This window comes from Copidosoma floridanum, unplaced genomic scaffold (genome assembly GCF_036245765.1).
Source record: "Copidosoma floridanum isolate Cflo_tuat_1 unplaced genomic scaffold, Cflo_Japanese_pri ptg000013l, whole genome shotgun sequence".
Lineage (NCBI taxonomy): Eukaryota > Metazoa > Arthropoda > Insecta > Hymenoptera > Encyrtidae > Copidosoma > Copidosoma floridanum.
In genome coordinates this window covers 19,598,630-19,624,617 of record NW_028321890.1, presented here as the reverse complement: position 1 = coordinate 19,624,617, position 25,988 = coordinate 19,598,630, and the positions used below count along the sequence as shown (strand labels likewise).

At 42.3% G+C, this 25,988-nt stretch overlaps 1 protein-coding gene across 2 annotated transcripts in view; it reads right to left on the bottom strand.

Annotated features, from left to right (window-relative positions):
- ush (Zinc finger protein ush) overlaps window positions 1–25,988 on the bottom strand; it is a 220,114-nt gene that overhangs the window by 3,158 nt on the left and 190,968 nt on the right. Inside the window, exons 1-5 of one of the 2 annotated variants that reach the window (XM_014359085.3) lie at window positions 5,861–6,231; window positions 4,836–5,092; window positions 1,803–2,289; window positions 825–1,344; window positions 95–659 (exon numbers count right to left, since the gene is read on the bottom strand). In XM_014359085.3, the coding sequence (XP_014214571.2) occupies window positions 95–659; window positions 825–1,344; window positions 1,803–2,289; window positions 4,836–5,092; window positions 5,861–5,909 (1,878 nt within the window). In that variant the 5' untranslated portion in view covers window positions 5,910–6,231. Of the gene's footprint in view, window positions 1–94; window positions 660–824; window positions 1,345–1,802; window positions 2,290–4,835; window positions 5,093–5,860; window positions 6,232–25,988 lie in introns of those variants that run through there. The other variant, XM_089591199.1, reaches the window with a different exon arrangement.

Below are 25,988 nucleotides of genomic sequence, written 5' to 3'. Positions count from 1 at the left end.
CTGCGAAAGGGGAAGAGACAGAGGTTGTTGTTGTTGTTGTTGTTGTTGTTGAATTGGTACTTGACGAAGCTTGCACACAAGTGCCCGTGCTTACCGGTGATCTTCTGACGCTTAGGTCGAGCGGCGTGGAGGAGCCGGCGGATGAGTTTGGCGAGCCGGCCGGCGGGATTCCCAGGGGCGTGCCGGGCTTGTTGTTGGCAGCCCTGAGGACGCCCGTGTGCTCGAACTGCGTGGGCCCGGGCGTGAGCGATGGTGCGGGAATCTGCGTGACGGGGGTCGTCGTCGTCGTCGGGCCGGTCGACGTTGTGACAGTGACCAGACCCCTCGTCATCGGCTGGAGCGTGCCGTTCGGCAGGAGGAAGCAGGGCGAGTTCGGGGCGGGCAGACCGGGCGCCGCGAGGATCGAGGCGCTTTGCACCAGGGAGTACGGCACTATGAGAATCGGATTGGTGGGCAGAGCGAGACAGGGCAGGGGCGGCGGCGAGTCACCGGGACTCGAACTCGTCGGGGGCGAGCCCTTGAACGAGGCGGGCGCCGTCGAAGCTGCCGCGCTCGCTGCCTGTGCCGGCGCGCCCCCCGATGGCAGGGAGTCCTTCACCACGTGTCTCGTGCTGCAGTAGTGCGTCTTGTGCGCCCTGAACGTCTTTAACGAGCTGAACCTGTGAGAAACACATTATATGTATTATTGGAACAAGTAAAAGTGTACTTTGCCAACTGAGATCGGTATGCATTCGGTATCGAGTCTACTTGTTTTTAATGTGGAAAAAAAGACACTTGATGCAGATCGAGATGTGTCCATATGACTGCACACAGTAGGTATTTACCTGATGTCGCAGTTCCGGCAGTATCTCTCGGCTTCCTCGTTGAGGGCGCCGTTGGAGGCGACGGCGCTGTTGTGCTGCGCCGGCAATTGGGCCGAGTTGATCGGCAACGCCGGACCGGTAGGCTGGATCGGCTGCACGGGCGAGGAAGCGTGCATCCTCATGTGCCGATTGAGCGAGACCTTCTTGTCGGCGCTGTAGGTGCAATGGGGACACGCGTAAGCCTTGCGCTGCAGGACCGTCTCGTTCCTGTGACCGCCGCTGCTGTTGCCCGTGGCCGAGTTTGGAATTTTGTTGCCGTCCTCGTTCTCCTCGTTGTTGTCGGCGTCGCTCTCGAGTCGCGGCCGGTGCGAACAGTAGTACGTCTGGTGGGCGTCCAAGGTGCTCGCCGAGCTGAATCTTATGCCGCAAGGAGGACAGATCAGGGCCACTGGCCGGGGCGCCGCCGCCGCTTCGACGCTCTGAAGGCTCAAGTCCTTGCTGCCGTCGTTCGGTAGTACGAAGAGATGGCCCGATGCTATTGCTGCGTGCCGAAGGATAAGAATATTTATTTATGAGGCCTGTTATCGCGTATCATTAACGAGCGAGAGGAACCGTGTACAGCTATCGGAATCTGATCGGTAAGGGACGGCGAGCTGATGCTATCGCTTGAATCGATTATTTATTTATTTTATTTTGCTTTCTAGTTTGGCGACTGTTATTCTATCGGGATGAACATCAGTTGATCGAGACAACAGCGCCAGATTGAAACACGTTTGATTGGGAAAAAAATTCTTATCGACGAAGATCGGTATCGGTATCGTTTAGCCGCTGACTTGCCGATCCAACGGATAATCAATTGTCGTCCGTCGTTCACGTGACGTATATGAAACATGAATTACTGTCGTATAGTAAGGTATCCAAGACGTTTCGCAATACATTCCCATACCGATTTCATGCCAACTAATAGGTCATGCGTACGGAAAAAATCGAAAATGTTACCATTCTGTAGACTAGCGGAGAGCGCAGGTGTCGGATTCGGCGGCGACGGTGCGTTCTCGGGCTTGATGGTGAGGGCGGCAACGGGCTGGGGTCTGAGCGCCGGATCCGTCGCCAGACTAGTATTGAGTCTCAGTCTGGGGGTGATGGGGGAAGCAGCAGCAGCACCCGTGACGACGCCGGGCTCATCCTTCAACCGAGGCCTCTTCGGCTCCTGAACCACGATATCGTCCATCGAGGAGGACGAGCCCGCGCGCCTCTCCTGCTCCTTGCGCTGCTGGCTCGATCCCGTAGTCGACGAGGACGACGACGCCGAGGCTCGACCGCAAGCCTCGTCCTCGCGCACTGTCATCTCCTCGTCGATTGTGCTGAGATCGGGACCTCCTCCTCCTCCTCGGCCTGTTGATTTTGGGCTCAGGTCTTGCACCGAATTCGGCCGCGAGGGTCGTTGCTGCGTCGGATGACTGCGCTCACGATATGCCCGCGTGCTCTGTAACATTTTTTTTTTTTTTTTTTTTTTTTTCATAAGATTATTGACCGATTAAAGGGCAAAGTGTGCACACATGTAATAAGCTCCGAGTCAGAGGGAGCAAATTTATAACATCACGTGTCTGGGGTGGACTTATTTTTGAGTGTCTCGCGTCAACATTTGGCATTTATTTTAAATCTTGAACGGATCACCGTTTAATTTGAACTAAAAAGTTGTTTCGTCATTCGTCTTACGTCACCGATTTCAAGAAATAATAAACTTGGACTAATAAATCGTAGAAGCATCGTAGAAACGATCGTTCGACTAATCGAAGATATGATAAATCGATTTGTTCGGATCTCAATTTAAAATGGCCGATATTGATCGCAATGGCGATTTTGGCGCGGATAAATAAATTTTGTAAAAATAAATCTCGATTTACTCGAGCTGATTCACGAATCGGTATGGTTAAAAATCGGTTTACAATGTGCTTGATATACAAAGATAAATCGAAGAAAAACGGGGTCCCTTCGAGCACAGTTTTGAAGCACACAGTCATTGTCTTTAGTCAGATCTAATTTTCACGAGCTCCCCCGCGGCGTATCGTTCATTTCATTTCCAAAGAAGATATAGATAGCTCGAGGCAAAGAAAGAAGCATCTCAAAATCGTCGGGAAAATCCACTTTTTTAGATTAAGGTTTTTTAATCTCAAACTTTTCTCGAGATAACATCGACGACCAGGAGCCTGTGCGTGTTGTGCTTTTACACTCTTACGAATACACTAAAAGGTTTTTCTAATTTAAATCCCTCGTAAATGGGTTTATTACACGGAGAGAGGAGCAACGGTAATTTTTATCGTGAAACTACGGTTAAGTTGAGACGACACTTCAGTCACCGTCATTTTGACAGTGAATCATACGGCTTTTATCATCCTCTTACAAAGTAATTTCCATCACAGCATTACCGTAACAAAGTCCTTGTCTCAGGACTAATTTTCTTTCGCGGTAAAAATCACCTTAGCTCGTACGTTTACACGATTTGTCATGATTATATTTCTGTCGAATAAAAAATTAGGTTTTTGAGATTACCATTGATTAATTAAGATCACTCTCCCGGCCCCGTGTAAGCGATTATATGCGCTATAACATATCATTTTTAAACCAGTCATCCTTAAAAATTAATTGTTATCATTGATAAAATATGCTTAAATTTCATGGTTGACTGATATAAACTCAATTAAGGCGGTTCCTTGTTACACGTGACACGTTTGGACGTGCCATACCTACATATCCCAAGTACGAGGGCCAATATCTTCCGGAACCCATAAGTATGGTAACTAGTGCAGTAAAAAAAAAAAAAAAGAAGAAGAAAATTGTAAAAATTACTGGGCAACGTAAAAAATTCTTGTACGACAGAGTGACACCGGGTTACAGTGTTAATTATTACACGAGACAGTGTACGAAAGGTGCGTGAATCGCAAAAACCCCTTTCTCGTTTCCCCCTCGTCTCGTGGATTTTTCAGATATTTCGACCTATGCAAGTGTTGCGACACACCACGGCATGCACGCAGCTTTTTTTAGTTCCGTTGTCGGACGAGGAGGCACAGATGCCCGGCCTGAAAGTTACTATCGTGAGATCGGCATCTCTTGATATAAATTTATGTGTATAGATATACTCCATCGCAGTGTTTTTATACATAATATACACGTACACGCAATGCGTGTTCGTTTCCGTACAGTTTTCCCCGACAACTGTTGTATACCTACGTCCGAGTTGACGGTGATCCGTGCGCGACGAGATTCGGTTCACGTGTACCACGACTGTGTTGGTAAGTATACACACTGTTTGTGGTTATCTGCGGCAGCGCATCTCCGATCGTTAAATGATTAAGTTTCGGTTGAATGTATATATGGATCCATAAATATGTATCATTTATATTTACAGCCGGTGATACATTGCGTTTCGAGAAAAATGTGTTTTTAATTTTTTTTGAAGAGATTGGAAACCTGTATTATTACCTTATATGTGGATTGATGTCATTGTAACCATAATTAAAATAGCGTTTTAAACACTATATATTGGATCATCTCGGCAAAGATTCCCAAAAGAGAATGAAAAAAAAAAAAAAAAACAAACAGAAAAAAACCGAAAATCATCAATTCATCCGACAAATCAAAGCGCCCAATATCATCTCGATCATGGAAGGCGATAAGATCGTTCCATCTGTGTGTATACGTGTACGCGTTTATCCTCGAATCTCGCCCACCAACGAAAAATACAAAAACAAAAACTAAGCCGTACAATATACACCGGCTCGTATCTGCCAAAGACATCCGAGCTGCCGGAGATATTCCCCCCGTACCGATCTATATGCGAGATAAGATCGCACTCGGCGCTTAGACAAGAGTGAGTATATATATCTATACGCATCTCCGTAATATCTCGAGGGGCCATGCACCCATCAGGTCTTTATGAAACAAAACAACAAAACGCACAGTATATACACACGGACGGAGTGGAAGAAGAAACGAATGGAAAAAGAGAGAGAGAGAGAGAGAAAAAACAACCTCGTAGTCATCGGTGAGAGCAGCCAGGCGTTTCCTGGTGTCCTCCGGTAGCGCGTTCAGCCTCAGCCTGATGTCCTCGATCTGACTGCCACTGACCGCGTTGAGCCGAGGAGGCGGCGGCAGCTGGTGTTGTTCCTGATCGTCGCCGAGTTGCTGTTGTTCCCGTCCCGTGGGACTTGACACTCCCGAGCCACCACCCTCGAGACCGCTGCTCACGGACGGCGCCTTCTCCGTGTCGCTCCACTCCTCATCTTCCCCTGAAACACATTTTTGTGGTGAGCGCGAGATAAATTTCATACATTTTTTTTTTATATTCTCGTGTATCGGGTATTATCGATAACTTTGAACACCAGCTCGGTGCCAGACAACGACGAGATAACGATCTCTAAAACCAATTAGGGATTTCCCGTGTTTGTGATACGCTTGCGATTGTATCATCCCGTGTTATTTACATCGAGAGTGACAAGTATACCCAGACCTGATAACTTTTTTTTTTTTTTTATCTTGCACGACAGTGAAGTGTATACACATCACACTTTCGGTCGTTTGCAACGAAAAAGCTGAAACCTCTTGCGAGATGTTAAAATTTAAACCTAACGCACGCGGTCACGTTTCGTTCGAATGATTGCACTTTCAGCAGTGCCGTATCTCGGTAATCTCAGCGAGATAGCGCAGAGACAAGAACGAACGACGGCAAAGATTTTCGTAAAAGATCACGTACCGATTCACGTATACTTTTTCTCTTTTCAATGTTGCTCGTTGCTACACGACTTTGTTAATATTTTTCGTTCGAGTAGCCAGAGCTACGGATCACCTACTAAATTGGAAATCGGTATACAATGGATTCTCGAAACCCCAAAAAGATGATCAATATTCCTTAATGAAACGAGGAGCCGAGGAAAAAAAAAAAAGAAGAAAACAATGCAATCCAAGCGATATCATCGGTCATTATAGTAACGGAGATGGAGAGAGAAGAGGAAAAAAAAAGGTTCAACATACGACAGGTGTCAACGAGCGAACCGTACATTTAAAACCGGAAATCCTCCGGGTAACCAGGACCATGTCTGTGTGCATATGTACACGTGATTGCAATGGCGTATCCTTCCTTCTCCCGAGCAACACACAACCGCACCAACAATAAAACCACCATGTAAACACCGCGGAACATAAAAATAAAAGCACCAGCCCGCCGTGAGGGGGCGTAGCGCGGTAGTCGGCCGCTAGAGGCGCTCTCGCTCTCCTCACGTGTGTATACACGAGAGCGCTTATCCTGCGGCACCTTTTCGAAAAAAAAGGCACCGTAACAACATCGACTGGTCGTCGCGAATAAAAGTGGCAAAAAGCAAAGCACGAGCGATCGAAAAATAAGTATTTAGGGCACTTTCATACACCTCGGGGTGAACACACGAGAGCGCGCGTCGCTTAGAGCGTCCGCGTCCCTAATGGAGCTCGGCTCTCGCGCACGTTGGTGCGTAAGCTGTGGATCTCCCCTCCGAGCCTAAAGTGTGTGAGTGTAACCCCCTCCCCATGCTTTCTCTCTGAACTTCCCCGCCTTATTCTAAATATATGAATGGATAGATACATACACACGTATATTTGAGTTTGTGTAGAGAGAGACGGTATCTCTCGAACGACTCGTCTCGCATATCGCAACTGCCGGCGCGGCTCTCGGGGCTTAGATTCCTTATCTTTCTCTTTCTGCCCTGTCCGTCTCTGTCCTTCGACGATACACCGGTTACCCAGAGCTCTCCCCCCCCCCTGTATGTAACACACTACCCCCTCTATCTTTTTCTCTCCTCCACCGATGCGTGTGTATATCCATGCACACACACACACACACACACCTATCATCTCGGCCCCTTTTTCGCCCTTATCTCTCTCGCGCACTCTCTTCGCTTCTCCTCTATTATACGTCGAGGTATATGTATGGCTTTCCACTCCCCTTTTGGTTCTGATTTTCCAGATCGATTTTCGGTTTCTTTCTCTCACTTTGCTTTTCTCGGTTTTCCGTTTGCTAATTTTACAGGCCACCGAAGGAAAAACGATAAGAAAAGCTGATACACGTCCATAAGGGTGGTTTTAACAATTAGCGGGTTGTTTGCCGAGTTTGAGGGTATTTTAAAGCGCAGGGGGTTACTCCTGTCGGAGGGAGGGCCCCTTGAGATCCAAGCTCTGATAACTGATGACTGTCCTTGCGGTTCGATACTCGTACCTATGTGGATTGAAATTTGAAGCATGTCAAGAGGGTGCAGCTGAAATGTAATTGAAAAAGGAGGTTATTGGTGTGCGAATTATTTATGGACAAAACATGCCAATTGATGTTCATGTGACAGACAGGTGTTAATAAGACAATAGGCTTACAATTTACGGAACATAAGTAGATAAAGTGAGAGTAGGTAAGACAATGAAACCCAGTAGCACAACCCCGAGACAGACGGAAAAAAACGCAAAAAGGAAAAAGTTTTAGAGGATTTGATGTTCAAAGGGGAGTATTGCAAATGTATTTGCCACCTATAAAACTCGAAATCAGTTGATTCTAGTTTTGACGAGTGACAGATGTTAAAACTAGTTTAGACTTTTCCCGATAAACAGTTCTAATTTTCTCTTAATTACCAAGATCATTTACCAATGTCTGTGTGTATTTACGTGATAATTGTCGAGTGCTCTCTCCTCGCCAGGACGTCGGATTGGAATCAGGACTAAATCGCAAAGCTGTTGCTCTTTCTACAGTTTTTCGTTTTGATTTTTTTTTATTTTTGGCGTCGGCCTATCACGCAGTCCGGAGGAGCAAATTTGTCAAGCTTATCGCCTCGCCAAGCTCGTCAGTTAAATCGATCATTTCGCAAGCTTTGTTCGCTTCATTTTTTATCTCGGCTCCTCTATGATTAGGAATTTCTTTGTGTATACCTGCATCGTCAAAAGTTGAAACGAAGCCTATGCAGTCCATACCTAAATATCATGTATATTGTTATTTTCGACAAGAGATTTGTTGATTAAAATTCAGAGGCTTCGACTTTATGGTGCAAAAATTTGCTTCCACGGTATACTTTTAATTTTATTCAAACGACAACTTTATCTCAACGGCCGGTTTTCAACAGATCAACCGATCGACGTGAGAAATCTCTCGACAACATAGGCTTTGGACATTGTTACGTAGAGCCAACAGGACATCACCACATCTACTGCTTGCCGAAGGTGATATGAAATGTATACATCAAGCAACAGAACCCCCATTGTTCACTTCTATAGCTAGATTATTTACATTTATCGATAATTCCAGCGATAAGCCTCGATATAATTCCAAGTCATCCAAGACGAGTTTAGCATTACCTTAACCACACAATCAGCGCTTCCAAAGGAGGGAATAAACAAAGAAACCGGTCATTCGGAACTACGTGATTCACGATTAATCATAACCGTGATGCTTTGCTCTCCTCATTTTTTCCCATGACTCATTTGGAGTACTACTTGTTTGTCATCACCTTTCTGTCTGACTATCAAAGAGATAAGTGATAACGATAACAAAATTAAAAAATCGTCAAGACACCCAACGGCCGATCGATCGAAATTTTCCGAGGTAATTCGATCTCGCAGAAAAAGAGAGAGGAAAGAAAAGCAGCGCGTCAAGGAGTGTAAAAAAAGGGACTATAGCGAGATGAAATCGGCAGCGTACGCTGGAAAAAGGCGCGTAAACACGCGCCACTCGATCCACACCGCGGCGGAAGACGAAGGATTTCCGCAGCAACAGCGTCGAAGGGAAACAAAGAGGAGGAGGAGGAGGCTGCGTGGCAGTTGCAACATAGGCAGGGTCTGAATAAAAGTAAAGAGAGAGAGAGGGGGCATGGTATTAATTAAGAGATAAAAGTCACACGAGCACTATACGACGACCACACCGAGCATATCTCGTCCCGACTGCTGCCGTTGCCACGTCTAATTTCTTTTTCACCTCCTCCTCCTCCCCCTCACGAAGACGACGACGTCTCAGTCTCATCTCATTGATGCACATGAGTATACATGCACGTGTATATAAGCTCCACGCCCCTCCTCCCTTAAGGCCGCGAAATCTCTCGAATATCGATGGAGAGCAAAGGAGGAGGAGGAGGAGGAGGAGGAGGAGCTGCTCTCGGGACGACTACGTTTTAATTGCCTAGGAGAGAGCCCTGAAATCCCGAGAAGGGAGATACTCGCCGACGATAGAGTCATGGGGAGGGAGCATGATCCCTGTGTTCTCCTTATTCTTAGCTCGTATACAACCCCTCTCTCTCTCTCTCTCTCCTTTTCTTCTTCTGTTTTTCTCGTTATCGCGGCACTCGCATCTCTTCTTACATATACATACACGTACAGAGGGTTGGAGCAAATACCCCCCTCGGCTCTGGAGTTGTCGTCGATGTCGTCGCCTCGCGCATGTAGCCATATTCTCTCTTTTGCCGTCTCTATCTACTATATACACACCCCATAATGTGCAATGCGCTCGCTTAAGCATATATTATATAAAAGTACGTGGTCATTGGGCACCTCCTAAATTTATACGTATGCGCGCTGCGAGCTCTTTTCGTTTTTATAATTTCACCGGCACGCGAACCTCACCACTGCTACCTAAACCTCCTTATAGAAGGATAGATTCGCTTCTCCCCCCCGATGTTGGGTTGTTCCTTTTACTGGTGCTGGCCGATACGGCTCTTAACGCGGTTGCTCCCTGTGTAATGAGTATATTATATACTTATACGCGAGCCAATAGCCCTGAGACTTTAATTGAGAGGTGAGGTTGTATAGGTATTGCATATCATGCGAAAACATTTTTCGAGCCATTTGAGGGATGTACACTCAATTGGTGACACGAATTTTTAGTTTTTTTTTTTTTTTTCTGATTTAAGGATTTTTCGAAATTTTCCATAGTGTACGATTTACGTGCTAGTAAGATCGGGAGATTTAGGTATGAACTCGTCGCATATTATCGCGTTTAACTGCGTGTCATCGACAATAATTGTGTATCTAACTTGATTTTTTAAGTAACAATTAAATAGACATCTATAAAAAACGATGATAAGTATAATCAACCATCGGGAAAAACTGATCTTTTGTAGATCGCCTCTAAGGTATTCGCCGACCATATAGATTCGACTTGCGTCTGTCCTTTGATGGCATTTATAAATGAAAGTTCGACACATAAGCTCGTACTATTTATTAAAAGTAGCTGTTTCATGCACAACTGGATGACAATAACTAAATAACGAAAAATATTAATAAACTTAATCGTATGAACAAATTTCTTAAGAATTCGATACCCTGACAATGTATTTTTAATGTTTGCGCAATGTACTTTTTAGTGAACGGAAACTAAGTGTGAGTATACGAATATAAGTAGTGATCTTTTTGTTTCTCTGCAATTTAAAAGATGAATATTATACGTAACGGACGTCACAATCTTCCTAGCAAACTTTTGTATTTTTCGTTATTTTAAATAGCTCTAACCGGTTGCTTCCGTACACAAATAGAGTTTTTGTAGAGCAATGCTTCAATAATACACAAAATTAAGTTTTTTTTTTATTTTTTTTATTGTTTTAAGTTACGAAACTAACACAACTCAAAACACTATAACTTGTAAACTCAAGATCGGAAATTCGTGAAATTTTGACAACTCACCATCGTTTAAAGATCGGCATTAACGAAAAACCACGTGGATTTTCCAACAATTGTCAACAGTGATCACACACTCAGGAATATACATAATGTGCAGAGCAACTTAAAACCTTGTACAACCTTATAAGAGGCGTCCAAGTATTTTACAGGTACGTAAGTACACTTGGAAAAAAAACAACAACAAAAAAAACCTCCACCTCTTAAGGCTGGCTACCGATTTTGTGAGCCCTTAATTGACGGAGTGCGATTTCGAATGGCACAGGAATAGGTGACGGAAAAAAGTGACGCGGCTGCACGAAAGGGGCGAGAAAGACAAAGAGAGCGACTGACCCATCAGAGAGACGGAGATTGAATTCATTGTAATGACACACACCATACGTATACATATATTTAAATATGGAGGAGTCTCTCTGGGGTTCAGCAGGGCGCAAAAGTGAGTCGCGACGACGAGGGACGCGCTGCACTTATACAAAGAGCAATACATCTTTGAAAGAGGTAGGGAAGGGATCTCACAACACGGCCGCCATTAACATATATACGCGGCCTGATAAGCCGAAGCCCTTTCTCGGAACCAATACCCCGTATAGCCCAGCGGTGTATATTAGAGACGCCTGATGGCTGTGCCTATACACTATATACAATATACTTACTTACGTGTACTGTTGCTCCTGCCGCTGTACTTATGGTGCGTTGCTCGTTTTTAAAGCGTAACTTGAGTCTTTAAGGCCACAAGCGTATGAGGGCTTGATACGTAAGTTTGTGTATTTATGTGCATGAGCTTTTTCAAAGTGTTTCCCACGCGCCCTTCTTTCACACCATGTTTTTTATCATACAACTCTTTTTTTTCTATTTTTTTTTTTTTTTTTTTTTTGTGAATTCGTTGACATCTCTAAATATTAGACGAATCTGTGATTAGTAAGGTGTCGTTTGTTCAATACTAACGCGTATTAATAACATTTCTGTGATTACCAGTACCTATTTCGCCAAAACTTTAACTTTTGTCAAACTCGAGCACACGCTAAATCTGTAGGATGAGCACGGATGAGTACACGCATATATAGGTACAATGAACTTTTGATTGTACACTCTGGTACTTTCTGAAAGTGCAGCGATCGAAACAACCGCAGTGCAGAACTGCAGTTGAAAAAAAAATTGACATTTTATTCTCAGCAACAGTCCTTATCGGGTTGCAAACAACAGCAGCAACAACAAATACTACACAACTACTGCGAACTACTGATTTGCGAAACGAAAGAGATACAAGGGAGCAAATGCCTGAGTGTATATGAGCGATTCCACAAAAAATGTATGCTGTACAATTGAAAAATATTGATGAAAATTTAGTACATTAAGTAAAACTTAGGAACAACGGCGTAAGTGTAGATTATGGTGATTGACTTACGCGGGTCCCTTTGCTCATCAAGTTTGGTAGGATTATTAGATGTGCGAATTTAAAGATATTTTGGTTTTACTGAATTTTATTGCTTTAGACTTTTCAAAAGCCAAAGTACCCACCTTTGTGCCACATGTACTAGGACTCTTCGATTAATTTTTTTTTTTGGTTTGTCCATCACACAAGCCTTAACGTCTTTATTTCTGTCACATTGAAAAATAACTCGTCGTCACAACATGGAAGTGCCCCTGATGCGGATACACAAATAATGTATTATTACAATTATGTTCCTTAATGCATTTTGGGGTTGTACGATTAAAGATTCATGATATAGGGGGGTTTGGAGTTTCATCAAGTTTTAGGGTTTTTGAGGTAAAGGGACCAAGTATGGGGATGCAAAGTTATAAATTTAAATACGTTGTCGGGTTAATATTACCGAGTATTTTTACTGACCTCGAATTCTTTTTTAAGCATAAGTATAGTGAGAGCATCTGCATTAAGGGACAATTGTTTTTAGCTGTGTAATGTTGGAAGTATAATAAAATGAAGTCATGAACTTTCGAACCAAAAATTCTGTTCAGAAAACCCCAACAATCACCGGAAGCAAATAAAAAATTATCCAAACTGTCGAAGCCTACATGTTGTTGCAGAAATTTCGAAACGACCCCAAATCTACACTTGTGGTTTTTTTCACTTATTACCCGATACTTGGAAGAAAATAAAAACAACCCTGATCTAAATTTTTCCAAGGAACAGCTTTTTGCGGAACAGCTCGTACACAGGGCGATAAGCGAAAATACGCCACGAGTATATATATGACCGAGATGTAGTTCACACAGAGGAAGGGACGAGAGCAGCGAAGAAATGAAGAGAGGGCCGAGGTATAAGTAGCAGCTTCATCTCCCTCCCTCTCGGGGCGCTATGCAAATAGGATCCTGATCGTGACGGTGCGGCCAACACGCGACGTTACAGGTAGGAGAGACCACATGACCCGCGCCCGAGAGATGCGCCCCTCGAAATCACCAGCGTATACATTCATATATACATACGTGTGTATGCACACTCGTACAGAGTGAGCTGCGATATGCTAATGCACCCCTTCCCCCATCTCGGGGCGCGCGATCGTGACACCGCTAAGTGAGAGCTCAACTCTTTAACTTCTCGCTTATTTCTCCTCCTCCTCCTCCTCCTCCTCCTTCTTCTTCTTCTTCTCTTCATCTTCTTCTGTAGGTATATATATACACTCTTCTCGCGCTCATTCGGCCCATCTTCGTGTGTATGTATATATACACCTACTTGTTTCCGATCAAGTCCACCTATACATACACCCACCGTGCGCTACTCTTGCGCAAAAGGGCGCAAGAGTAGCGCACTTCCTTCGGCTATATACTCTTATATTGTTCTTTCTTTATTTTCTCGATATACCAACTCCTCCGTACCTTTATTTTCTTTCGCTCGTTGCTTCTCTCTTCCCCTTCCTCCCCGGTTTCTTTTTTTCTCTTTTTATCGTTGGTGACAACGACTATACGAGCCACACTGCTGCTGCACCACATCGGGCTCGCCTCGCGACGTACATGCATTACAGACGGATTGCACGCGCGTAACATGCACCGCGGCAGCGAACAGGACAGCTGGTGGTGTTACAGCGCGCGCTTGCCACCTGTCTGCTGCGCCTCCGTGTACACTGTATATATTGGGTACTTGTGCACACGGGGGACCTGGCACGTATACATAAATCTTTTGATCCCAAAAGAAGATCAAGGGGTACGGGGGGAGAGGGAGCAAAGGTCAGGTCTATGGGTGAGAAAGAGGGTTGCTCCACCCTCCCTTGATCGAGACTTTAAAGGGTTGCCTCGTTCAATCGAATCGACTCATCAGGATATTAGTCAGTTATTTTTAAAGCCCATCTCATGAATTTTTCACTTGCTTGTTGAGGAATACGGTGCACCGTCGAGGAATCGCGTGAGTGTTTAACTGTATTCAATTCCACGCATATAGGTATATATCTGTCACTCTATCACATCTCGGTAGCGTTGGGAGCAATGAACACCCGGTTGAAGTATACATCAAGCTGAAACTATAATAGCCAAATTCTAGCAATAATACCGTGAAATAACAAATTCTACTTGGGGTACCCTTAAAACTAGACCAGGTACCTCACTCATTTAGTAAAATGAAGGGATGCCTGTCTTAGTTTTGAGGGCACCCCAAGTAGAATTTTTAATCTCACGGTATATTGCAGCTGCAATTTCTCTGAGATTTTCCGAACTCTTAATCCCGCGTACATATATATAATATATGTATTATACTTAAATTATTGTTTCGTACAGCATGTAAGTTGTATTGCCTGGTCAAGGTGGCGCAAACGATAGAAAAAAAAAGGACGACAGGTGGGTAACATGAAACGCATACGGGTATACATACATTGCCGTGAAGCGTTGAAGAAAAAAAAAAAATAAATAAAATAACCTCCCGTCTCATTACCCGTATGTATAGTGGCACGGGAGGGGGGGGATAAGAGTAAGGCGTCCTCATCGATACATTTCAATTTCCGATTCGGCGAATGGAAAAAAAAAAGGATCATCCGAAAGGTAATACATGCACTTGCAGAGACGCAAAGTGAAGAAAGAGAAGAAACAAGGTGAGGAGGAAGAAGATAACACACAACACACGGGGTATATACACACGAGGAAGGAAGGGGGAAAGAGATCCGGAGGAGGGTGTGTGTGTGTGTGCATTTCTCTCAACCCCGCGCGCACCGAGCCAACAACTCTCCTCGTTTCTTCTTAGCAAACAACGGCAGAGGCATCAGCAACAGTTGTTGTTGCTGTAAGCTCGATTATCTCCTCACGCGCACTTCTTTCTCTCTCTCTCGGGCGTGTGTGCACGTGTCAATTATCGTGCCTACTTAGGGACACCAGCAGCATGCATATATATTATATATACACGTTACACCGTGCGTCCTCCAGCCTTATTACTTTTTTCCTGCTCTCCCCCCACACATGTGCATACACTCTGCAGCTTTCGCGCCGCGAGCTGCTCCACCCCTCTATGTATATGCATCGCGCGGGCAAGGCTGTTGAACAAGACGCTCGGCTCGCGACGACGAGCGCGCGGGATAGAAGTCGTCGGCGGGACGATGATCGTAGGTGTGGGTACTCGGCCACCTCGCTTACGCCCCCCCGAGGAATCAGACGCATGAATAATGCGATCTTATTCTCCCGAAGGGCCCGCGGCTTCTCGGAAGCCCGGCTTCCAGGGATATCTCCTCCGGCGTGTCTGTCCGCGTATACTTTAGCACATGTGTGTGTGTGTGTGTATCAGTGTACACGTTTGCTCGTTGTTGCTTTTTTATCTTCCTCTCTTTCCTTCGTAGCGCGACCTGGGGAAATTAAATTGTCCCGAAAGGGCTGATTGCGCGCCGCCGTCTTTCTCTCCGTCCTGTGGGTATACGATTTTTCTGATGTCTGAGAGATTCGGGGCGCAGGAGAGCTTTTGTTTTTTTTTTTTTTTTTCATGCAAGGGCCGGGGTTGCACAACTTTGGGGCTTTTATGAAAAATTTTCGCACGACCTAAAAGTGGATAACTTGTTGAGCGAAAAAAAAGAGCACGGCTATAGGGAGCCCTTCTCGTTTTGGGAGTTACATCAGTTTACAGTGATTTCGATTGTGCTCGATGACCAGTTCAGTAGATTTCTCTTTGATTTGGCCAGTGACCTGTATTTAATTGGAGTTAAATTAGTTCCTCCCGCAATTATTTACGGATCACGGTGACTTTGGTTAAACGATTACTTATGTAAATTATTAATTTCTTGTAAACTCACAAACTCGGTGATTGGATACCGCTCAGGAAAAAACCTAAAACAAGGTAATTAATGATTTGCAACTTTAACAATCTTTATGGTTATGGCCCAACGTTATTTTGGTTTTGTTTTCATCCTAAGACATATTTTAGCATATTAAACTGTACCTGTTAATGTCCAATCAAATTTACCTCCAAATCGTTCCAATCAAAGCATCAAGTGACTACTCGGACGTGAATTTGTTGGTTTAAGGTCACATGAACCTGCTTATCGAATTATTTATCCAAATCAATTATTTTTCTTCGACATACCATGCACAGGAAAATGCATTAAAAAAAAGTATTGGTAATTTATTTGTACTTATGTAAATGTAAGAAATCAAGGAATTAAATTGTACTGCGAGATTACTATAAATATATGATGAAACAAATGCAGAGTTACACAGGTAAGTGATAAGAATTCAAACCCAAATTAATGTCAAGATACTTGTGAGATGTCTTGTGTGTATATCAATAACATCAGCGTCAAATTTTAAGTAAGTACATGGATTTCGTGTTGTGTAAACGTGACAAGATTATAATGAAAGAGAAATGAAAGTAAACTTAAAATGACAAAAAACAAGATGATACTTGATGCAAAGGTACATAAATATAGGTAGATACAAATTTCAAAATTCAAAGAGAGATGGACACACGAATCAATACATAAAGACAGAAATACTAAGGATCCCGATGCAAAGAAATAGAGACAAAAATTTATAGACAATACAAATAAAGCAAAAACAGTAACACGCACATACAGAGATGTGGTCATGAAAACGAGGAGAATGGGGCAAAAAGTGCTGCTGCACACCAATGAATGTAGTATTAGAAAAATGTAGTTGTTTAATAAAGTCAAATTTGATTCCAGTCCAACATATAGCACAAAAAAGAGACCCTAAGATTAAAATTCTGGATCCTCAGATTATATAAATACTCCACCTTCAACATTCCGAATATTAAAAAAAAAAAATGTCATTTTAAAGGCTTCAATGTGAAAACAACTAACGGTGACATCTTGAACATTTTTTTTCTCCATAAATATAACTAAAGCGCACAAAAGAGCCAACAGAGTCGCCTAAGAGTTCAATGCACGATTATCGGTCGTTAGTCTGGAAAGCGTCTGGCGCCCCTTTTTCTCATCTCACCCTGTGTGTGTACGCAGCTTCCCGATACACTTTCGACTTTCGAGTATTTTGAAGAAGCCACTCAAATTCCAGCGGCGATTATAGCCAGACTCTCTTATGCGTCATCCTTTACGTGCACGTCTCTTACAACGATCGGCTCGTCGTGTCCGACAAAAAATACTTAAGAATCAGAGGGACTAGTCGCGATAAGAGCTGCTGCTGCTGATCTTCTCGAAAATTCCAGGAATTATAACTCTCCGGCTTATTTCGATGTTTTTTTTTTTTTTTTTTTTTTTATCTTTGATATGAATGTGCTGCGATTAAATTCACATGTGAAAGGAACTTTTTTATTTGCTGACATATATCCTTTTTTGAGGAATAAAAAGATCGAAGGAGGGACATTTCTTTTTATTCGGATTCACTAGATGTTTACGTTTGATTCATTTGATTATTTTACGAGATTTGAGGTGAAAAAAGGTTTACGACTCTGTGTGAAAAAATGAAGAAAAAAAAATTTATTACTCGATCGACTATTATTCGTAGCACAACTTCAAGTATGGAGTAAAAGCCAAATAACAAATCCATCCAACATTCGAATTGTCCCCAAAAAAGAAGTAGAGAAGAACAATGTACAAAAAGAGTTGGCTCAAAAATGGATGTCCACCGCACTCATTGCAAATCAAACATTGGCTATACACGTAAATTGCAAATCGATGGAAGGAAATTTAAAAACCCACAGACGAAGTTTACTCAATTTTTTTGACGAAACCACAACCATATACCTTAACTTATCGATCTATAATCATATAAAAAAAAAAAAGAAAAAAAAGAAAACAATCGACAAGAATGCCCCAACGTGCGTATGGCGCACGAGAAAAAAAACTCGGGGCGCGCTATCGCTATCCATCATCGTATGAAATATTTACAAGAAGAGAAGCACATATACACAGCCGAAGCAGAAGAGGAGAAGGAGTATAGATAGAAGGGGCAGTTCGCGAGCAGACAAGATATACCCATGGTGATCATCATCGTCGTCGCCGTCCTCCAGCTCGCGGATTTTTACTTGTTCGCCGTGCATATATATGTATACACACCAACACAGCTCGATCTCGCGGCTTCGATCTCTATTCCTCTTTCGCGCTCGCGCCTGCCCGCGGACACGCGCGTATCGGCTCTCTTTGGAAGAAGTGTGTGGGTATACCCGCGCGATTGGTACGCAGGTATATAGTTACATACACACGCGGAGCGAAGAATCGGAGGCACGGAGGAGTGTAGCATCAGAGGAGTCGCGCTTATCTGAAGGTGGGAACAGGATCCGAAGGGGGAAAACTGTTGCTGTACGCGTTTGCTGTTTGCTTATTGGTTGCGGCTCTCCTTCGTCGCGCGGGCTATGAAAGAAGAAGGTCGGGGGCTGCAGTGGCAGAGGGGCGAGGATGTGTATTATCGGCCCCTACCATCTGTCACCCGCATGTATTATGGTCTCCGACAGTCTTTGGCCACCGCCTTCTGATGGATACTTGCCGGTGTGTTGCAGTCGTCCTCTTGTTTTTTTCGACCCCCTCCTCCACGATTCTACACGAATATGACGTTTTGGGGTTTTTTTGGACAGAGTATCTTCCACATGTGTTTACCTTTTTTTTTTTTTTTAATTACATATATGGACCATACGGCGTGCAGGTGGTTTCCTTGTTAAAAAAAAGCTTGGTCAAACTCATCGAAAGTTTCGTTGGTTGGATTTTCGCGAGGTTTAAATAAATTTGGCCAAAAAGACAATGTTAAACCATCATTTATACGAATAATGCAGGTCGTCCGTTCAATTGAACACAAAAACCATTTTTTTGAGAATGTCCATAAGTACAAGACAAATTAGTAACCAGAACTATAACTGTATTTTAGTACAATATAGATTGAGTCGTTTGTTTTAATTCCTTCAACTTGTCGGTTTACTTCAATTTGCTCGAAAAAGCTGTATTTCTATGACATTTGCAACTTACCTCGACCTTATATTGACCTCATGTAGGTAATAAACATGTGAATCTTTTTAAAATTGCATTGAAACGAAATTATTTTTAGAGATATCTTGGAAGTAACGTATACAACTGTTGAAAAATAAAATTTTAGTTTTTGTCATTTCGAAGTAATGAAACGTTACATTTTTCTGAGATGCACAACTTTTCTTCACCATGTACCAATTAAAGAAGATTAAGCTCATCAAGACAAACAAAATAATAAAATACTTTGTACTGTAATGAAACACTTTGAAAACTCCCTCAAAGTGCTTTATAATGCCAGTAGTTACAACGAAAATAGAGTTTATTTTTGTAGTATTCCTTACAAAAACTCTCCAAAATCTGAAAAAAAAAGAAAAAAAAGGACAGCTCGAAGCTCCAGCTAATTGTCCGCGTATGAAAATTTAACACGCATCGGCACGCGAGAAGTGGTACAGCGAAAGTGAAGTGGTTTCGAGAAATCGCGGCGACGACGAGGGTACATATACACAGAGCTTATAGTGCGACAACGACATCACCGGGCCCATTGAATATGCAGAGAAGAGATGCCCGGGAAGAAAAAAAAAAGAGAGAGAGGCGGGAGGATGGTTTATACGTGTCAGTGATTAAGCCTTAAGGAGACGGGGCAGTCATTAAGAGATAAAAAGGAGCCCCCCCCCCCAACCCCCCGACACCGAGACGTACCCCCGATAAGGCCAACCAAAAGTGGAGCCTCTGCTTTTATTCAACTCTGAAAGCTCTGCGTATGTGTGTGTGTGCGCGCGCGGCACCATCGGCAGTAAAGAGCGGAGAAGCTGCGCGACACGCGATCTTCCATTTAATTGATTATTCGTTCGACAATCTCTTTAAGCCGGCGGCGTTTTCGCTTGAGATACACTTAAGTCTCTCTATCTCTCTCTCTTTTTTTTTTTTTTTTTCCTTTTTTGATTTGTCACCGTGGCAGCGACGACGCGCCCTGCATGACAATGAGCAGGCTCCGAAAAAGTGTCTCTAATTACGATAAACCAGGAGAGAGAGCTGGGTTGTAGCGTCCACACGCACGCGAGTTTGGTCGGTCTCTTTTCGAGAATATGAATAAACCGAGCTTACAATTTTTCTATGTGGGCACCATTTCTTCACGCTGTCTTTCAGTTCGAACAATAGGTCATTGTCAAATGAGCTCTATCTTGTCGTGGAGGCAAAATTTTTGCTCCGATACACATTGATATAGTTTTGACCAACAAAAATAAAAAAAATATTAATTTCGTTGCATGATTATTTGGCAATTTACCAATAAGTGATCGAGGTGCCGCATTTATATTTTTACGAAATCTGATTCCTTACAAGTGCAGCCTAATATAGTTTTCCGATGAGCTTACCAACGTAGTCACGCCAAACTCCTATTAGACACACCTGAAAATAGTTCGACCTAGCATCAGCTGAACCACATCCCCCAGATCCTACAAGTACATACAAATCGTAGCAATCGTTGGCATCAAACGCTCAGCATCATAATAATGTTCCCCCGGTGTAATCTGACAGTCGCATCCTTAGCGAAGGGAGCCAAGTTTGACGGGGTCTAAGTTGATTGGAAGGGCTTGAGATGCGAGATGTTGCAACATCACGCGGAACCGTAAATCGACGGTGGCTCGGGCGAAAGATGGAAGAGAGAAAAGGGAGCGGAGAAACAGGAAGTGCGTGGCTAATATACGCGCTTGGAAAACGAGAATGCCGTGAGCAAGCTGCTATGCGGCATATCGGCCGATCGGATCTCCCTCGTTCATGGGCTCAAGTGGCTAGACAAGTCGCGCCTCGGCCGAGAGAGAGTTGTGTACAAGAAAGCGAGGACATAGAGAGAGAGAGAGAGGGAGCCCAGGTGGTGGGAGGTCGCTCTTTATCGGAATTTTCGTCGATGGGGTTCTCTCTCGTTCTTTCCTGGGAGACGGAAAAAAAAAGAGGAGGAGAAAGATCGGAGGAGCCAGATTAAGCCGATCCGGGGAGGGGAAAATGTATTTGTCGACTCTGATCAAATTAATTCAAGAGAGTAACGACTACTTATCGCGTTTCCCATATCTACGTACCCCCTCTGATGGATCATAACTCATTTTTCATTTATGGCCCTCTTCTTCTTTTTCTTGTTCTCGAGGGCGGCGGCAACAGTACATTACAGCGGCGACGATGAGGAGCCAACGTCAGCTTGGGTGCGTGCATTGTTTGGTTTTTTTTTTTTTTCCTTTTCTTTTTCTTCTGTTATTATGTTTAACCGTGAATTAACGAAGGCCTTTTATTAGCTCGTTATGAAAGTGCAAGTTTTTTTTTTTTCTTTTTATTTTAATGAAAAAGTCAGTAGACCACTGGTTTTCAGCAAATATTTTCTTGTTTGAAAAGTAAAATTTAACTATTTCTGTTTTCTTTTTTTTATTTATACTAATTTTGCAGTAATAATCGGTAATAATCGTACTAGTATAACTGCGTTGGTGGTATACAAGGCTTACATGCTGTCAATCATTGATTAACTCCAATTTAAATTTTAGTTTCAATTTCTTTGAATTAGATTTACTAACGAGAAGAAAAAAAAAGAACATACTATCGTATCTTTATCTCGCTCTGAACGTAAATTAGGCTTTTTTCAAAGTAAAATTAACACTCTTCATTTACGTATCGTTTGTACTCAATGAAAACGCAGCCCTTTTGAACTGAAATCATCATTACTTATTTTTATTTTAACTAGGTTACCAAAAACAAACTAATTTTTGTATGAATAAATAAATAAATCAATGAAGAGATATTCAAAATATTGACACATCCATCCGGTGTAATGTTATTGCGTCACGTACGCTGTCGAGTACCGACTTCTCGCTGCCACGCGTCTTGATAATGTAAGTTGGATGAGATTTCCAAGTGTAAAAATATAATCTCAGGTAACGAATCAAAGATGTATAAATAAACCTTTTGAGATGTACAAGAAGCGATATATTATTTGTAGATTAATATCAAACGGTTAATTGAGATTATCGTATTTTCAAGTTATCAAACCACTCGAAGAAAAAAAAAAAAAATACTCGAAACGAAACAACTCACTTTGTGACGCGTAAAAATCACCGATACACCTCGCGAAGCTAAAAATCCAATTGGCAAAGTGCGACGTACAATGTTAACTTCAAAGCTAATAAAAATGAAAAAGAAACAAAAGAGAAATCGGTCCAAATAGACCAGAGAACGAGCATCGAATAAAAATAAGGGGGATGCAGCGAGGAGGAGGGGAAGGGTTACCAGAAGATCTCAACAATAAACAAAGTCGAAGGCCCTCCTCCTCGTTTTTTTTTTTTTTTTGCCCCCCTCGTGCATTCTAAGGCCAACGCAGAGATAGAGGGAAAGGGCAAGCGAGTGCTCGCCGATTCTAATCTCGGCATTCCCTCGCTGCGTGCCTAATTAAAGATCGATATCTCCCGATATTATTGCACACCCCGTTCGCCCCCACCCCACCCTTTCGTGACTCTGCTCTCGATCTCTTCCCTCCCCCGTTAATAGTGACAGTAGTAGTGGTGGTGGCGAGGCACAGGTTATTAAATTCTTCTATCTGGCGAAGATCTCGACCATTGGGCAAGAGGACCCTGGGTCCTTTCCCTCCCCCCCCCCACTCTCTTTCTCTCTCACCCTCTCCGCCAACTTTATCTGATTCCCGAAACAGAAAGAGAGAGAGAGAGAGAGGCCTTCCCTTCACTTGCTCTTTTTGTTGCACGGCTTCACGTTTCGGATGTCTCTGCGGCTTTACACTTGCTCTATATCCATACTTTCTTACCCTACGAGTATACGTACATTCTCACGCACAATCTGGAATTGTACGGATGATTTTTTTTTATACCAATTCAAATGAAAGCGAGTGATCGTATTTGCAAGAGAAAAAAAAAATTAATTACAAATAAATCTACTGGTTGAGCATTTATAGTCGTCTCAAGTTACGTAAAAATTATTATAACTGCGAGTGAATTCACCGAGTGTTTGTATACTTGAAAGCAGGCGTATTGTCAATTGTATTGACCTACTTCAATAAGACACCTAATCTTAACAACGTAACTAATGAAATTTCCTTGATGATAAGGTTCTTGGAACTCATTGTGGTATAATGAAGTAAATATTTTTAAATAATGAAGAAAATGAATCACATGCTGGTGTTTTTTTTTTTTTTTTTTTTTTTTTTTTGTAATGACGATCAGACTTAATTATGTAGACAAATGCTTATATGCATAATAAGTACTTCAAACTAAATAATAATTTTCAATGATTGAGTTTATAATTGACATTTTATCAAACGTTCGCCTGTGATAAGTGTCGCTAGAGTATATTGTCAGGGTTAGTCTTTAAAATTAGTCAATATTGATTGCAAGTCCAGATTATTGTATAGCAATAATAAAAACAACCTTCGTGTCAACATGTCAACAGCTCTGTTAAGTAAACAATACATGTATACATTTTTATTATTGGATTATTTTGCAGAGCTTGATCTGTTAACTTGATACATTCTTAGAAAATGTCATTAGGTTATCTTTGCCAGGTAAAACATACCTGGTAAATGACATTATGCACGTATTTTCAAACGCCCGTTACCCTACTTGTAAGTTCATTACTGTAATTTCATGTCTATTTTCTTGAACCCATATTTTTTTCTTTTTATAAAGTCAACCACAATAGTTCTTCCGTATATCTTGTTCAACTACAATTTTTATTTATTATTTTTGTGGTAAAATACAATATAAATATAAAAAATATATGATTACAATAACAAATGTTTTTATTAAATTCAAGAGATAAACAAAATTGACCTCGAGATTTCTTTATTGGATACAGCAAAGCGAAATTGTCGAAAAAATAATGATGTTCGTTATAAAGATCATGCTTATAAAGTTTATGAAAACATACATGATTTAGGTTTACTTAAAATTGACTTGTACTAAAAAAGATTGGATACGTTGTGGACATGGGTCGATAACATCGGTACATGTACGAGGTACATCTAAAAATTTTCTTCTAAATTCATATGTATGTATGTAAACAATGAGAAAAATAAATATTCTTTGAAGCTGAACGGAAAAAAAAAAAAAAAATACAGACCGACGATGCGTATTAGTCACTCTCGCCGATAACGCTGGTGGTAATGGACGCGATGAATTTGTGTTTTATCGACCTCAACTTCTCCGAGAGCTCCTCTCTTTCCCAACTTTCCGTCCCAACTTCGGATCGCCAAAAGTCAATCGGAAACCAGTTTCTCCGGAGCTCGCGCATATACGATCGGTTATTTTTTCTCCTTCACGTGTACTCATTAAAGAAAAAAGGGAGGAGCGAGGAAAACAAGGTGACAAAGCGCGACCTCGACACTCCGAGCCATGGTGCTAATCGATAATTATTCATTCGCCGGGAATGACGATGACAGCGATACAGCAGCGCAACTTCTCTCGCTTGCGCTCGCGCGAACGAGTGATCGAGATAACGATCTTGGGAACGGCGTCGAACGTATTGATGTACGAGAGTGTCCACCGTTTTTTTTTTTTTTTTTTTTTTTTTTAAATTGTTTATTTATCATGTGACTTTCGTGTTTTTTGCACGAGTGGTTGATGCGTGTTAAAAATACGGTGTACCCGTATAAGACACGCAAGGTTCGCTGGTCATCCGACGTCGTTACTGATTGCGTGCGACCGAAGGATCGATCTCAAGGACGATCGGGAAAGTGATCGGAATGGGAAGAAGAGGAGCAAATTAATGAGGAAAGAAAATTATAAACCGAGACCGGGTGGGAAGAGATTGATAGATGGAGGACGGCTTTTCACCAAGAGATGAACAGGCAGTTTGAGAGATTAGAGCGGTTCGAGGTTGGGGGTATTTATGATGTATCAATTTTTGTGCATTTGGATCCGTCCGCTGTTGTAATCGTACTAGATAGTATACCAAACGCGTATTTCTTGAACTTGATAGAACACTTCCGCCGAATCAAATAATTTTTTCAATAATCAATTGTCAAAGCACAAGGGTTTTAATGATTAGATGTATCTGCTGACATATGAGTGTTACCCATGCAGAAAATTTTTTTTCACTCAATTATGGAAGCCAAAATATTTTTTAAAAACTCACGAAATCGCATTATAATTTTTTCAACTCATAACTTTATAACAAAAGGCCGGCTGATAAAAGACATCCTGTATTAAAAAAAAAAAAAAAAAAAAAATTATTAATCATAGAAACAAAAAAAAAGCAAAAAGGGTGGTCGGCCGTTGCTTCTACAGTAGTGCTTGAAGAGGACTTCAAGCGACTCTTCTCCTAGGGAATTCCTGTCCCAGCCCATGCTAATCAACAACTGCGTCAAACAATTCTTCGTCGACTTAGGTATTTGGCCAAAGTGACAGAGAAGAGCGAAAGGGCGTAAAGCGTAAGGCGTAAGGCGTAAGGTGTAAATCCATTCTCTGAGCAGAGAAGTAGGATGGAGAGCGAAGTTTATCTCGTGGAATAACGGAAACTGAGGTGACACAGCTATCAGGAACACGGACTTTGACAGGTCTCCCCCAGAAGTTCCTGAGAAGCACCGGACCACCCTGACGCTGCAACAATCGAAACTCCCTTATATACTAACTGTACTCGATTTTCGCCACTTGCGGTACGTACCTTTCACGGTTTGTAGAAAAGTTACTACGGACGATAGGTCATTGGAAAGAGTTTCATCCTCTGGCATTTTTAAATTTCTTTTTTTTACTTGTAATGGTACTAGGCTAAAATAAACAATTTATTTCATAATTCGTGTTTAGTACGAATTTGCTGCACAAGTGAAACCGAGCACCGCCACGCGGCAGGTGCATGAAGCTACAGCACAATGCGCGGCAAAGTGGAAAGGATGAAACTTGAGAAAGGATGAAGCCTTATTCACATTTTCTCATTTAAATTAACATTAGAAAATCTGAATAAGGATAGGCTTCGTACGAGGCGTCGATTATATTCCATATCATGTTCAAAATATTCGTATTTAAAATTGGATCTTTAACAAAGTGAGCACAGAATTGATTTACAATTTTACTGATGGACCAAAAACTACTGTTCGGTTAAAATTATAAACGTATTATCCAGAATTTCGAAAATCTCAGCCCTTGTACCCTTTTGTTTTTTATAAAAAATTTAATCA